This window comes from Oncorhynchus mykiss, chromosome 29 (assembly GCF_057628025.1).
Source record: "Oncorhynchus mykiss isolate SJ-2025 chromosome 29, ASM5762802v1, whole genome shotgun sequence".
Taxonomy (NCBI): domain Eukaryota; kingdom Metazoa; phylum Chordata; class Actinopteri; order Salmoniformes; family Salmonidae; genus Oncorhynchus; species Oncorhynchus mykiss.
This window is the reverse complement of record NC_143050.1, coordinates 46,580,999-46,596,957: the sequence shown is the minus strand read 5'-3', so window position 1 is coordinate 46,596,957 and position 15,959 is coordinate 46,580,999. Positions and strand designations below refer to the sequence as shown.

The window sequence follows — 15,959 nt, the reverse complement described above, 5'->3', positions numbered from 1 at the left end:
TCCATTTGCTGCAAAGAAACCACTACTAAAGGACACCAATAGTAAGAAGAGACTTGCTTGGGCCAAAAAACATGAGCAAAGGACAATAGACCAGTGGAAATTTGTCCTTTGGTCTGATGAGCCCTAATTTGAGATTTTTGGTTCCAACCTCCTTGTTTTTGTGAGACGCAGAGTAGGTGAACGAATGATCTCTGCATGTGTGGTTCACACCATGAAGCATGGAGGAGGAGGTGTGATGGTGTGTGGATGTTTTGCTGGTGAAACTGTCTGTGATTTATTTAGAATTCAAGGCACACTGAACCAGCATGGCTACCACAACATTCTGCAGCGATAAGCCATCTTATCTGGTTAGCGCTTAGTGGGACTGTCATTTGTTTTTCAAAACACACCTCCAGGCTGTGTAAGGGATATTTGACCAAGGAGAGTGATGGGGTGCTGCATAAGATGACCTTGCCTCTACAGTCACCCGACCTCAACCCAATTGAGATGATTTGGGATGAGTTGGACCGCAGAGTGAAGGAAAAGCAGCCAACAAGTGCTGAGCGTATGTGGGAACTCCTTCAAGACTGTTGGAAAAGCATTCCTCATGAAACTGGTTGAGAGAATGCCAAGAGTGTGCAAAGCTGTCATCAAAGCAAGTGGTGGCTACTTTGAAGAATCTCAAATAGAAAATATATTTCGATTTTTTTTAACACTTTTTGGGTTACTACATGAGTCATAGTTTTGATGTCTTCTACAATCTAAAAAATAGTAAAAATAAAGAAAAACCCATGCAATGAGTATGGTGTGTCCAAACGTTTGACTGGTACACTGAACAAAAATATAAAGACAACATGTAAAGTGTTGGTCCCATGTTTCTTGAGCTGAAATAAAATATCCCACTCATTTTTCATACACACAAACAGCTTATTTCTCTCAAATTTGGTGCACAAAGTTAAACTGTGGGTTTGGGCAACAAAATCATTTCTGCACAAACTGAATCTCACACAATCTCAGAGAAGCTCATCTGCATGCTCGTTATCCTCTTTACCTGACTGCAGTAATCAACTTCAGTGGCAAATGCTCACCTTCGATCACCACTGGCATGCCGGGATGAGTCCTTTTTTCAACTGTACCGGGCAGATGGCAGACATTGTGTATGGCGTATGGGCGAGCGGTTTGCTCATGTCAACGTCGTGAACAGGGTGCCCCATGGTGGAGAACACAATTACATTTTATCCATGGCAATTTGAATGCACAGAGACACCGTGACGAGAACCTGAGGCACATTGTTGTGCCATTCATCCGCCACCATCACCTCATGTTTCATAATGATAACGCATGGCCCCATGTTGCAAGGATCTGTACACGATTCCTGGAAGCTGAAAATGTCCGAGTTCATCCATGTCCCCTGTCACCAGTTGAGCATGTTTGGGATGCTCTGGATCGACGGGTACGACAGCATGTTCCAATTCCTACCAATATCCAGCAACTTTGCACAGCCATCAAAGAGGAGTGGTACAACATTCCACAGGCCACACTCAACAGCCTGATCAACTCTATGTGAAAGAGATGTGTTGTGTTGCATGAGGCAAATCGTGGTCACACTAGATACTGACTGGTTTTCTGATCTACGCCCCTACCTTTTTTTCAAGTTATCTGTGACCAACATGCAGATGCATATCTGTTTTCCCAGTAATGTGAAATCCATAGATTAGGGCATCATTTATTTATTCCAATTGACTGATTTCCTTATATATGTCACAACTTCATCCGAAGTCGGCTCCCCTCCTTGTTTGGGAGGAGTTCGGCGTCGGCGTCACCGGCCTTCTAGCCATCGCCGCTCCATTCTTCATTGTTCCATTTGTTCTGTCTTGTTCCCCGCACACCTGGTTTACATTCCCTAATCAACTGCATATATATATATATATATATTCCTTTGTTCCCCCCATGTCTTTGTGTGGGATTGTTTTGTTACGTGTTTTGTATTGAGGCGCCTAGCTGGTTTTTCCCCGGGTACTATGTTTCAACTCGGAGTATGTTTAATTGTTAAAAATGTTTGCTTATTTGTGACTTTGTCAACCTTTGCACTTTTGCTTTTGGCTGGAGGTTTGTTGGACACGGTTGCGTCCGTCTGTTGTTGCTTCTGCCAAATAAAGTGTGCGCCTGATCACAACTCTGTGCTCTCCTGCACCTGACCTCTATACCAGTAGATCACATCTCTCTGCTCTCCTGCACCTGACTTCTACACCAGTAGATCACAACTCTCTGCTCTCCTGCACCTGACTTCTACACCAGTAGATCACATCTCTCTGCTCTCCTGCACCTGACTTCTACACCAGTAGATCACAACTCTCTGCTCTCCTGCACCTGACTTCTACACCAGTAGATCACATCTCTCTGCTCTCCTGCACCTGACTTCTACACCAGTAGATCACAACTCTCTGCTCTCCTGCACCTGACTCCTACACCAGTAGATCACAACTCTCTGCTCTCCTGCACCTGACTTCTACACCAGTAGATCACATCTCTCTGCTCTCCTGCACCTGACCTCTACACCAGTAGATCACAACTCTGGGCTCTCCTGCACCTGACCTCTACACCAGTAGATCACATCTCTCTGCTCTCCTGCACCTGACCTCTACACCAGTAGATCACATCTCTCTGCTCTCCTGCACCTGACCTCTACACCAGTAGATCACATCTCTCTGGGCTCTCCTGCACCTGACCTCTACACCAGTAGATCACATCTCTCTGCTCTCCTGCACCTGACCTCTACACCAGTAGATCACAACTCTCTGCTCTCCTGCACCTGACCTCTACACCAGTAGATCACATCTCTCTGGGCTCTCCTGCACCTGACCTCTACACCAGTAGATCACATCTCTCTGCTCTCCTGCACCTGACCTCTACACCAGTAGATCACATCTCTCTGCTCATACGCTGACAATATGAACTGTAACTCAGTAAAAATGGTGAAAATGTTGCATGTTGCGCTTCTTTTTGTTCTGTGCAGTAATACTTTTCCTTGAAACATTAGAAAGCTCATCTGCTTTTTATGTTGTTGGTGTAGTTATGGCTAAAATATATTTGTTTATCTACCTGCCACAGTGGCTGTTGGAACAAAAAGTAAATTTCCCACTCTGATAGCTAGGTGAGACAACATTTCTCAATCGTAGCAAGTACATGTTCATCTCTTCCAAAGAACCAAAAGCTTCTATATAGAACTACAAAGAACCCTTTTTTCTAAATGTGCAGAATTAGGTCCTCGATATTTATTGGAAAGGAGCATCAAACTCATTACTGTGCACGTTCATCATAACTCATTTAATCTGTACCCTAATAAACTGCATGGTTTCCCGAGTCATAGTGGGTGGACCACACACCATGTCATTGTATGACTCCAAGTTTACTTCCATATGATGGCCATTATAATATGTCAATATGCAAAATTTGCACATAAAGATGTTTCCACCACCATTGTGTATGTTTCTATGTATGCTGACGATTCAACCGTACAGTATATGCATAAGTACAGTATACACATCAACTACAAGAGTAAAATAACTGACACCCTTAACATAGAGCTCCAGTCAGTTTAGGAATGATAACTAGGCTGTATCTACACTTCTCAAAAACTAAAAGCATCATTTTTTGGGACAAATCACTCACTTAACTCTAAAATTGCAATTGGTCCAGGACAGAGCAGCATGTATTGCACATAGATCTACATGGAGAGCAAATGTCAGTGGTATGAATGTCAGTTTCTCCTGGCTCAAAGTTGAGGAGAGGAGATTGACTGCATCATTATAGGTCATTGTGCGGGGTGTTGACAGGTTAAAGGTACCGAACTGTCTGTTCAAGCAGTTGGGACACAGTTCAGACACTCATTGGTACCACACAAGACATGCAGCCAGAGGTCTCTTCACAGACCCCAGGTCCAGAACAGAGGCTGGGAAACACACAATATTAAATAGAGCCATGACTACATGGAACTCTCTGGTAACCCAGGTAACTCAAGCTAGTAATAAAACCACATTCAAAAACGAGATAAAATAACACCTTAAGGCATTACATGGACCGCGAAGAGACATTGTATATATTTTGTATTGTATATATATCATTGCATTTTGTATTGTATTATGTATGTTATTTGTTGTTTTGTTTCCTGTTTGGACCCCAGGAGAGTAGCAAATGGGGATCCCAATAAAATACTAAAATAGGCCAGTACATTTCTCAAAAAATACATTTTAATTCCAAAATGATCCCACCATATGAAACAAACAAATGATCTGTCAGCGTTTATAAAATGGCAGGCCCAAAACGTACTGTTTTCATCACAGCTGTAGTGATAAAAAAAAGAAGGTATGACTACTCGCACAAAAAGGAAACCTGGTTTATAGTTTTTTAGTTAGCACCGTTTAATTCTACTGTAGCAATTAAAACGGTCAGTGCTGTTCGGGTTTATTGGGACGTGGCTACCCTAAACCCTAACCCTACTCTTATATGTCACCAGACGGACGCGTCAGCATGTAGGCTCACCCTAACCTTAACCATTTTACATTTAAACTTCAATGGGGGTAGGGACGTCTCAAGGATTCTAGATAGCACAGACTCAATTAAAACGTTCCTCTCCTCCGCATCATGCGACTCAAACGTAGCCGAAGATTGGCTTTGTGGTCCATGTCGTTGATAGTGATGCAGAGCGGGGTTGCAGGGCGTGCATGTTTTGCTCTTACAGAACTACAAGTCCTACGGTTCAATTTGCGGTGTTAGCGTGATACGCGCGTGGAGACCATGTCGTACCCAGGACTATCTGACGAGCTATCAGAAAAATATCCCTCGAAAAACGGGTCAACGCCGCATATTGTTGACACTAGACGTGGACACTGTGAGAATTAAAGATGGGGTCCCGTATCAAGTAAGAGTTATTTATGTTTTGCCTTTCCTTGCTTCCCAAATGCAAGTAGGCTACATTGTTCGCACGACTAAAGAGGGAGGATCAGCAGTGCAGGGCCCGGACTTGTTGCGACAGGCAGAATGACTTGTGTACTTTACCACCGATAATTTATTGCAAAATAGTAGTTTTTACTTATCAATTAGGGAATTTCACACACTACTGTATGCAGAGAACACAGCTGTGGATACACGCGTGTGACGTCTATGTATGGAAGCGCATGTAAACATTGGAGACAGACGGGGTTGGTCTAGATTAGGTACCCGGTTTCACATCACATATATAGCTACAGGCCAAACATTCTGTGGATGGAATGAGTGTAATGTATCAGAAAATAATGTATCAATGTGTTATTAACACGCCCTTTGCGTATTGATAGAGTGTTGAAAGTCTACCTACACGATTATAACAATGTTGCTAGTTACTATTGCCACATTGTATCACTTGTCATCAATTACTGAATGAAGGGATGGGTCTAATCCTGAATGCTGATTGGTTAAAACCGCATTCCAGCCGGTGTCTATTCCACATTACAAACTGGGTGGTTCGAGCTCTGAATGTTGATTGGCTGACAGCTGTGGTATATCAGAGCTTATACCAGGAGTATGACAAAACATTTATTTTTACTGCTTTAATTACGTGGGTATCCAGTTCATAATAGCAATAAGGCACCTCGGGGGTTGTGATATATGGTCAATATACCAGAATGTATATGGTCATTATACCACGGCTAAGGGCTCTGTCCAGGCACTCTGATGCGTCGTGCCTACAAACAGCCCATAGCCGTGGTATAATTGGCCGTATACCACACCCCCTTGTGCGTTATTGGCTAAATCTATGACTTTAAAATGCCTATTTACTCTGTTCCACCTGACTGTGCCTTCCACTGTCTCATCAGCGCAGCCAATGAATTTATAAACTAGATATCCACTATAAAAAGCAGCTAAAGATTATCTACCATTTCTTTGAGACTAACATTTAGTTTTAAACAGCGGAGATTTGTATAAACATTGCTGTCTGTCTCTCTGACAAATGCAACATTCTTTCAATATTCAAATTTTATCTCCAGCTGTCCCATAGTAATGAATTTGTCTGGACCAGATGGACAGACAGTCGAAATCATGAATCAGCTGGCATAATTTTTATGGATATATACAAGGAAATGTCAATAGAATGAGGGTATAACGAAACTAAGTGAAGTTAGTTTGCAGTCTTTTCAGCTTCAGTTTGAAGTGATTATGTTAGCTGTGTTGTTGGCTAGCTCCTCTGAACAACACTGTTGTTGTAGAGAGCACATTTTCTATGTCAGAAAAAATCGTGCCTCTTTAGCTCATTGTTATGGATGTATCCAAATAAATCTCACTAGAAGACAACTTTAAACAGCTACTTTGCTGTTATTCTGGCTGCACTTTTTGACATGACTGTGAATTAGCCGTAGTTGTCTAGCTAGCAAGCAAGGGATTAGAATGTTTTGCCAGCCAGTATGGCAATGGGACATTTAGAACGAACATCTGGGTCGCGTCCATAGATACAGATCAAAAAGACAAAAAAAGACTGGGTTGCATCTCTAGCAACTGAACCATAGAATGAACGACAAGCTGGCTTGGGTAGCAACTCTAGATTTGTGTCGGGACTATATCTTATTGAAGGATGAAATAGTATGAATAATTCATCAATATAACGTTTTTAATTAAAATTTCAATCATTATTTGAACATGTTGGTAACACATTGTATACAAGTGATAATGCCTTCAAAGCCAGTGTTTGGAGGATATATTGGCATGGTTTGCCAGCCCGAGAAGAGTATATCCTCCAAACAACGGCTTCTCGGCCATTATCACTTAAATGGATACGGGTAGCATTATATTGTGCTTCTAATGAGATGCCAGCAAGAATAACCAGGATTAGCAAGAATAAGGCCATGACCTCTGCAATTTCCCTTCAAGAAGTCTTGCAATGAAGATGGTAAAAAAATAATACAAATGGTAGAAATTCGTAAGATTTTATTAGGAAACATTAGCAGACTTAGAATTCTGTTTAACAATATGAAAAAGGAAAATAGTTAATAGCCTTAATAATATAATATTATAGCATTGACAATATTGTTAACAGAGTTATGGTAAAAACAATAATAACAAAACATTATAATGCTACTGTTAGTGTTACTAATAATAGTGATTACAATATGAATAATAATAATCAACCTTAGAAAACACATTTAAATACCATTGTTATTTAACCCATTCGTTTTGCATGATATTCAGTACGTTTTTCATGTTGGACATACTTATTGCATCGTACACAATTCACTGTCTCAGTAAAAGGGTTGTCAATTCTACTCTGGAGCACATCTAATTTACAAACCCTCAGAGTTTACACCCACAGCAGCATCGCTGCTCATTTTGCGTCCCTTATAAAGTGGCCAATCTGCTTAAAATGCAGTATGTTTTTCATGTTGGACATATATATTGCACTGTACACAATTTCCTGTACACTGTGTTACAGTAAAAGGGGGATCCATTCTACTTAGGAGCACTTTTACTTTCCAAATCCATAGAGTTTACACTGCTAATTTTGCATCTGTTGGGGTTCGTTCCTTGTTCCTTGTCAGGCATTTGCTTATTGGTAAAATTAGCATTCAGACAATATCTTTAAGGCAATTGCAGACAGAAGTTGACAACAGGAACATAGCACGCATGTTTCTGAGTAAGTACTGCAAAATAGTAAAGGGTCCAAGTTATTTTATTATGCTTGCAGTCAACTCCTAGTGATGTCACTGCCTATGTCATTACCTTCTACTCATGAGACCAAGCCCATGCATACACAGCTATACAAACAATAGTTTCAGTGTTATCTAAAGGCTCAGCAGTAAATGTCCACTCCCCACGTTGATTTATAGTGGTATGTCTGACTAGTCTCATCTCTTTCAAACCCCTGCAGGGTTCTGTGTCTATTAATCTCTTTTAGCCTTTAGTCACTTTCTCACAGACACCCTGATTTGACTGCAATAACTCACACATCTCTCAGACAGTTTCTTTATAAGAGGCAGAGACTAGAAAAGACTGTGGAACAATATTAAACTTTATAATGTACAGTGAGGGAAAAAAGTATTTGATCCCCTGCTGATTTTGTACGTTTGCCCACTGACAAAGAAATGATCAGTCTATAATTTTAATGGTAGGTTTATTTGAACAGTGAGAGACAGAATAACAACAAATAAATCCAGAGAAACGCATGTCAAAAAATGGTATAAATTGATTTGCATTTTAATGAGGGAAATAAGTATTTGACACCTCTGCAAAACATGACTTAGTACTTGGTGGCAAAACCCTTGTTGGCAATCAGAGGTCAGACGTTTCTTGTAGTTGGCCACCAGGTTTGCACATATCTCAGGAGGGATTTTGTCCCACTCCTCTTTGCAGATCTTCTCCAAGTAATTAAGGTTTCGAGGCTGACGTTTGGCAACTCGAACCTTCAGCTCCCTCCACAGATTTTCTATGGGATTAAGGTCTGGAGACTGGCTAGGCCACTCCAGGACCTTAACCTCTCTAGGGTAGGGGGCAGCATTCGGAATTTTGGATGAAAAGCATGCTCAAATTAAACCGCCTGCTACTCGGGCCCAGAAGATATGATATGCATATAACTGGTAGATTTGGATATAAAACACTCTAAAGTTTCCAAAACTGTTACAATAGTGTCTGTGAGTATAACAGAGCTGATTTGGCAGGTGAAAACATGAGAGAAATCCATTCAGGAAGTATTTTTTGTTGTTGGTTTCGTAGTTTTCTATTCAATGCCATTACAGTATCCATTGACTTAGGACTCAATTTGCCTTCCACTAGATGTCAACAGTCTTTAGAAATTGTTTCAGGCTTGTATTCTTATAAATGAGGGAGTAAGACCAGTCTGAATGAGTGGACCCTTACATGTCACAGAGCTTTTTCATGCGCAATCCCGAGAGAGTGCATTTCTTGTTTACCTTTTATATTGACGACGTTATTGCCCGGTTGAAATATTATAGATAATTTAGGCTAAAAACAACCTGAGGCTGGAATAGAAACATCGTTTAACATGTTTTTATGAACTTTACGGATACAATTTTGATTTTTTTCTGCCTGTTTTGACTGCGTTTGAGCTTGTGGATTACTGAAGAAAACGCGCAAACAAAACGCAGGTTTTTGGATATAAAGAGAGTATCGAAAAAAAAGGAATATTTATTGAGTAAATTAATGTCTTCTGAGTGCCCCCATATGAAGATCATCAAAGGTAAGGGATTCATTTTATCTCTATTTCTGAGTTTTGTAACGCTTCTGCTTGGCTGGTTACTGTTTGTAATAATTTGTCAACTGGGCTATGTTCTGGGCTAGGTATGTTCTGGGCTAGGTATGCTTTCGCCGAAAAGCATTTTATAAATCTGACACCGTGGTTGGATTAAAAATAAGTTAATCTTTAAACCTATGTAAAATATGTTTTGTTTTCTGAATTTTTATAATGAGCATTTCTGTATTTGAATTTGGCGCTCTGCAATCTCACTGGATGTTGGCCAGATGGGACGCTAGCGTCCCACATACCCTAGAGGTTAATAGAAAGTAAAAGCTTTCTATGGTCAGGATGTGACAGTACCCCCCCCCCCCCCCAAAGGTGCGGACTCCGACCGCAAAACTGAAAAAAGTGTCTAGTGTGTCTAGTGTCTAGTGTCTAGTGACAGTGGCGGCTCTGGTGCGGGACGAAGCACCCGCTCATCTTGCGGATCCAGCCATGGACCCAGGCTGAACACCGTGCCTGGACTGGGCACCAGCGCAGGGGAAGGCTCCGGCCATGGAGCTGGAGGTTTCGGATCCGTTGACCGTCGCAGGAGGTTTCGGAACCGTTGACCGTCGCAGGAGGTTCCCGGACCGTTGACCGTCTCAGGAGGTTCCGGACCGTTGACCGTCTCAGGAGGTTCCCGGACCGTTGACCGTCTCAGGAGGTTCCCGGACCGTTGACCGTCTCAGGAGGTTCCCGGACCGTTGATCGTCTCAGGAGGTTTCCGGACCGTGGACCGTCTCAGGAGGTTCCCGGACCGTGGACCGTCTCAGGAGGTTCCCGGACCGTGGATCGTCTCAGGAGGTTCCCGGACCGTGGACCGTCTCAGGAAGTTCCCGGACCGTGGACCGTCGCCGGAAGCTCTGAACCGGGAACCGTCGCCGGAAGCTTGGTGCGTGGAGCCGGCACTGGTGGTGCCAGGCTGGTGACACGCACCTCAGGACGAGCGTGAGGAGCAGGCACAGGACATACTGGACTGCGGAGGCGCACTGGAGGCCAGATGCGTGAAACCGGTGCAAATGGCACCGGACTGGTGTCCCGCTCTTCAGCACGCCTGTGCTGCAGCATTCTCAGCGCTACCACCTCTCTCTGGAATCTTTCATCATATTCCTCCTCCGACTCCCAAACAGGCTCTGGCACTCTCCAATGCTCGACCGCCAGCTCCATGTGCCTCCTCCCCCAAAATAATTATTGGGGTTTCTGTGGCCGTGGTCCCCGGCGTCGTCACTGTCCTTCCATGCTCCTTGGCGACTCCTGCCAAGGAAGGGTCTCGTGTCCTCCCATGATTTCCTCCCAGGTCCAACTTTCTTTTCCCATCGTTGCACGCTGCTTGGTCCTTGTTTGGCGGGATATTCTGTTACGTTCTTGGAAAGGAGCGGACCAAGGCGCAGCTTGAGTATAGTTCCACATATTTATTTAAGTGAAACTAACAAAACAAAATAACAAAACTTACAAAGACCGTGAGGACGTAGTGCCCAAACACACTAACAAACAATCTATATCCCACAAAACACAGGTTAGGAAATAACTACCTAAATATGATCCCCAATCAGAGGCAACGATAAACAGCTGCCTCTAATTGGGAACCACATTAGCACCAACATAGACATAGATATACTAGATCACCCCCTAGTCACACCCTGACCTATTGTACTGCACTGTATTCGACTGTGCTCTGCTGTGCTGCGCTGTGATGTCCAAACTTGTGAAACATGAGAATAACGTTCATATCCATAACTATGCATTTCTGTGTAGTACATGTAATTCCTTTACATTAATTCCGTTACCGGGTGTAAATCCACTTCACTTACTATATTTCAATAACCAAAATATATTTGTTCAAACTCAAGGTGATAACACCCCATTCTTTCTGTCTACATCTTTGATTCTTAATATATTAATACTAGTTTTTTGAAAACAGGGTTGCAATAAAAAGATGAGGTTTTACTATTACCAACTTTGTATCTGCACAGTTCTTCCACTAAAATAGTTTTTTGTACATTTTTCAGCAGAAATGGTTAAAAGTAGTCTTTGTACATATAGTTGTGGGGTTTCTTAAACTTTTAAATCAATGGTTCTTGTTTGGCATACATTTTAAAGTGGAAAAAACTGAGTCAAAATATAATGCCGTAACCGTGGAATTGCCCTAGGGTAAATTCAGAAAAAGTGGGACACTTTTTACATTTCTGTCTTCTGTAACCATCTATCCAACATATTAAACCAACACATGATAGATTTCTGAAAACTTCAAGATGATAATATAAAAAGAGTGTGATTTGTCATTGGGGTACAATTAGGACTAGAATAATGGTGTCCCAGTTTACCAAACGCAAACTGAAAATATGGTTTTGGCTTTGTACGCAAATGTGTATCGTGTGTCATGCGTCCTGTGAATATGATATTAGCATTTGTCATTTTTGTGTAATTAGGAAACATCTTGAGGATTTCAGAAATGTATCGGGCTAATGTGTTGGGCTAACATGTTGGATAGATGTTGAAAGAGGTTACAGAAGACGGAAATGCAAAGTGTCCCACTGTCGTTTTACAACAGATGCCCTTTTTTTCTGTCAAAGATATCCGTTTTTCAGATTTACTGTGCTTTTCAGAACACCATTTTATGGCCTCTTATGAAATATTATATCACTGAAAGTACACTTATTCCTAGGCTATTTCCCCCTCTTATTTGTCCTGTAGGCCTACTGTACTATATGTTCAATTTGTGTTCAAGAAAAAACTTCCCTTACTCTTCTTCCTTCACTGTGAAAGTTATGTCACAATAGTGTCACTTTTACAGGGTCCTATGTCCATATAATGTCACACACCATGTGAATGAGAGGTGTGCCAAACCTTTTTTCTATTTTGCTGGGTTATGGCTACTATTAAAATGTGGAGGGGAAGAAAATGACTACCCTGGAAGCTGACAGTAATTGGCCTATGATATAATTGCCTTACCATTGTAGTATTCAGAGAAAGATGTAAGAAAACTGCTGAATGATCATACAGTGGGGCAAAAAAGTATTTAGTCAGCCACCAATTGTGCAAGTTCTCCCACTTAAAAAGATGAGAGAGGCCTGTAATTTTCATCATAGGTACCACTTCAACTATGACAGACAAAATGAGAAAAAAATAATCCAGAAATCACATTGTAGGATTTTTTATGAATTTATTTGCAAATTATGGTGGAAAATAAGTATTTGGTCAATAACAAAAGTTTATGTCAATACTTTGTTATATACTCTTTGTTGGCAATGACAGAGGTCAAACGTTTTCTGTAAGTCTTCACAAGGTTTTCACACATTGTTGCTGGTATTTTGGCCCATTCCTCCATGCAGATCTCCTCTAGAGCAGTGATGTTTTGGGGCTGTTGCTGGGCAACACGGACTTTCAACTCCCTCCAAAGATTTTCGATGGGATTGAGCTCTGGAGACTGGCTAGGCCACTCCAGTACCTTGAAATGTTTCTTACGAAGCCACTCCTTCGTTGCCCGGGCGGTGTGTTTGGGATCATTGTCATGCTGACCCATGCTGATCTTCAATGCCCTTGCTGATGGAAGGAGGTTTTCACTCAAAATCTCACGATACACGGCCCTATTCATTCTTTCCTTTACACGGATCAGTCGTCCTGGTCCCTTTGCAGAAAAACAGCCCCAAAGCATGATGTTTCCACCCCCATGCTTCACAGTAGGTATTGTGTTCTTTGGATGCAACTCAGCATTCTTTGTCCTCCAAACACGACGTGTTGAGTTTTTACCAAAAAGTTATATTTTGGTTTCATCTGACCATATGATATTCTCACAATCTTCTTCTGGACCATCCAAATGCTCTCTAGCAAACTTCAGACGGGCCTGTACATGTACTGGCTTAAGCAGGGGGACACGTCTGGCACTGCAGGATTTGAGTCCTTGGCGGCGTAGTGTGTTACTGATGGTAGGCTTTGTTACTTTGGTCCCAGCTCTCTGCAGGTCATTCACTAGGTCCCCCCGTGTGGTTCTGGGATTTTTGCTCACCATTCTTGTGATCATTTTGACCCCACGGGGTGAGATCTTGCGTGGAGCACCAGATCGAGGGAGATTATCAGTGGTCTTGTATGTCTTCCATTTCCTAATAATTGCTCCCACAGTTGATTTCTTCAAACCAAGCTGCTTACCTATTGCAGATTCAGTCTTCCCAGCCTGGTGCAGGTCTACAATTTTGTTTCTGGTGTCCTTTGACAGCTCTTTGGTCTTGGCCATAGTGGAGTTTGGAGTGTGACTGTTTGAGGTTGTGGACAGGTGTCTTTTATACTGATAACAAGTTCAAACAGGTGCCATTAATACAGGTAACGAGTGGAGGACACAGGAGCCTCTTAAAGAAGAAGTTACAGGTCTGTGAGAGCCAGATATCTTGCTTGTTTGTAGGTGACCAAATATTTATTTTCCACCATAATTTGCAAATAAATTCATTACAAATCCTACAATGTGATTTTCTGGATTTTTTCCCCCTCATTTTGTCTGTCATAGTTGAAGTGTACCTATGATCACCTATCACCCCCAAAACCAATTCTTTCTTTGGCCGCCTCTCTTTCCAGTTCTCTGCTGCCAATGACTGGAACGAACTACAAAAATCTCTGAAACTGGAAACACTTATCTCCCTCACTAGCTTTAAGCACCAACTGTCAGAGCAGCTCACAGATTACTGCACCTGTACATAGCCCACATATAATTTAGCCCTATCAACTACCTCTTTCCCAACTGTATTTAATTTATTTATTTATTTTGCTCCTTTGCACCCCATTATTTTTATTTCTACTTTGCACATTCTTCCATTGCAAAACTACCATTCCAGTGTTTTACTTGCTATATTGTATTTACCTTGCCACCAAGGCCTTTTTTTGCCTTTACCTCCCTTCTCACCTCATTTGCTCACATTGTATATAGACTTGTTTATACTTTATTATTGACTGTATGTTTGTTTTACTCCATGTGTAACTCTGTGTTGTTGTATCTGTCGAACTGCTTTGCTTTATCTTGGCCAGGTCGCAATTGTAAATGAGAACTTGTTCTCAACTTGCCTACCTGGTTAAATAAAGGTAAAATAAATAAAAAAATAAATAAAAAATGATGAAAATTACAGGCCTCTCTCATCTTTTTAAGTGGGAGAACTTGCACAATTGGTGGCTGACTAAATACTTTTTTGCCCCACTGTATATGCAACCAGGCATGCTGTGTACTCAAATTGAGGTTTTGTGGTTGAGCAAACATTTGATAATATTTGAAAACATTTCTATTCATTACTTTTCACACACACTGCCTGTTGCAGTTTGGAAATTGTATGAAATCTTATCAAAGGTCAGTTTGTTGTGGCATCTGCAACAAGCAATTGTCATTGAAGAGCATTTAGGTTTGATTGCAGTGAAACACGTTTTATGTGCTGTTCTATGAGAGGCTGACCTTTGACCTTTGTTTCAGGGACAACCCAGAGGCACCCTTTGAGGTGTACCTGGAAATGACCCACCCTGGAACCGCTGGCTCTGGTAAGTCTCCACTGCTAGTAACATAATGTCAGTAATTTAGTCATCATTTACTCATTTACTCAACGTTCTATAATGTACCGATGTTGAACATCAATGCCAGAGTTTTGGTTAAATTTGATTTGAACGTTTTTGCCCATTGAGGCCATATACAGTAAATGCTATCCATTCAGAAATCCAAAATGCAAGCAAGATTGGTGGCATAATAAACAATATGGCCCAAAGATGTCACTGAATGAACTATCAACCTCTCAGTGTGACATTGTGTTTGGGACAGTGGTAAAAAAATAATCTTTCCCAAACAGACCTTATCACTTTAGTGTCTAAACAGATTTGAGATTGCACCATGTGTGTTTCTGAAACGGTGTATTATTGCCTCCCCGGCCTTCTCATACTCTTCATAAAATGGGATGTTTGGCTGTAAATAACTTTCTAAGTATTCAGAGGATTATGGTATTTTGCGCTGTTGTTGTGTAGGGTTGACTATTTTCCTGAGAATCTACCAATTTTCTTTCCTGAGAAAATTGCAAGAGATTAGCTGAAGGTGCTATTTAAAATGATATAAAAAATGGGGGGTAAAGTCTGACATGATTATACCACTGTAAATTGAGAAATGTACACATGAATCCCTTTTCTTTTTGTATAGTATTTGTTTCAGTTCTTTCAGGCACCACACTATTTCGTTGATGTAGCAGAGGCCTGTCACGCCCTGACCGTAGTTATCTATGTTTTATGTATTATTTTGGTCAGGTCAGAGTGTGACGAGGGTGGGTATGTGTGTTTTTTTCCTGTCTAGGGTTTTTGTATATCTATGTTTTTTTTGTATGTCTAGGTAATGTAGGTCTTTGGTGGCCTGAATTGGTCTCTGATTGGGGATCCTATTTAGGTTGCCATTTGCCACTTTGGTTTTGTGGGTTGTTGTCTATGTGTAGTTGCTTGTCAGCACTCGGTTTATATAGCTTCACGGTCATTTTGTTAGTTTGTTTAGTGTTCTTTCTTTATTAAAGGAAGTATGTATTCATATCACGCTGCGCCTTGGTCTCATCAATACGACGAACGTGACAAGGCCTAAGATGCACTGTTGGTCGACTGGTAAAATGTGAGGTCTAGTGAAAATTACATTCATTTTAGCGTGTATTTGACTGAAAGATGTCAGGAAGCTTCTTGGCCCTTTTCTCTCCCCTTGCACCTGGTTATTGGGGAATTTGGG

The 15,959-nt window shown here is 41.5% G+C and overlaps 1 protein-coding gene across 1 annotated transcript in view; it reads left to right on the top strand.

The window, feature by feature from the left end:
* The first annotated feature begins 4,747 nt into the window (after positions 1 to 4,747).
* Positions 4,748 to 15,959, top strand: part of LOC110509531 (DENN domain-containing protein 1A-like) — a 101,103-nt gene continuing 89,891 nt past the window's right edge. Inside the window, exons 1-2 of the mRNA XM_090227341.1 lie at positions 4,748 to 4,900; positions 14,688 to 14,752. Of these exons, the coding sequence (XP_090083467.1) occupies positions 4,884 to 4,900; positions 14,688 to 14,752 (82 nt within the window). The 5' untranslated portion in view covers positions 4,748 to 4,883. The remainder of the gene's footprint in view (positions 4,901 to 14,687; positions 14,753 to 15,959) is intronic.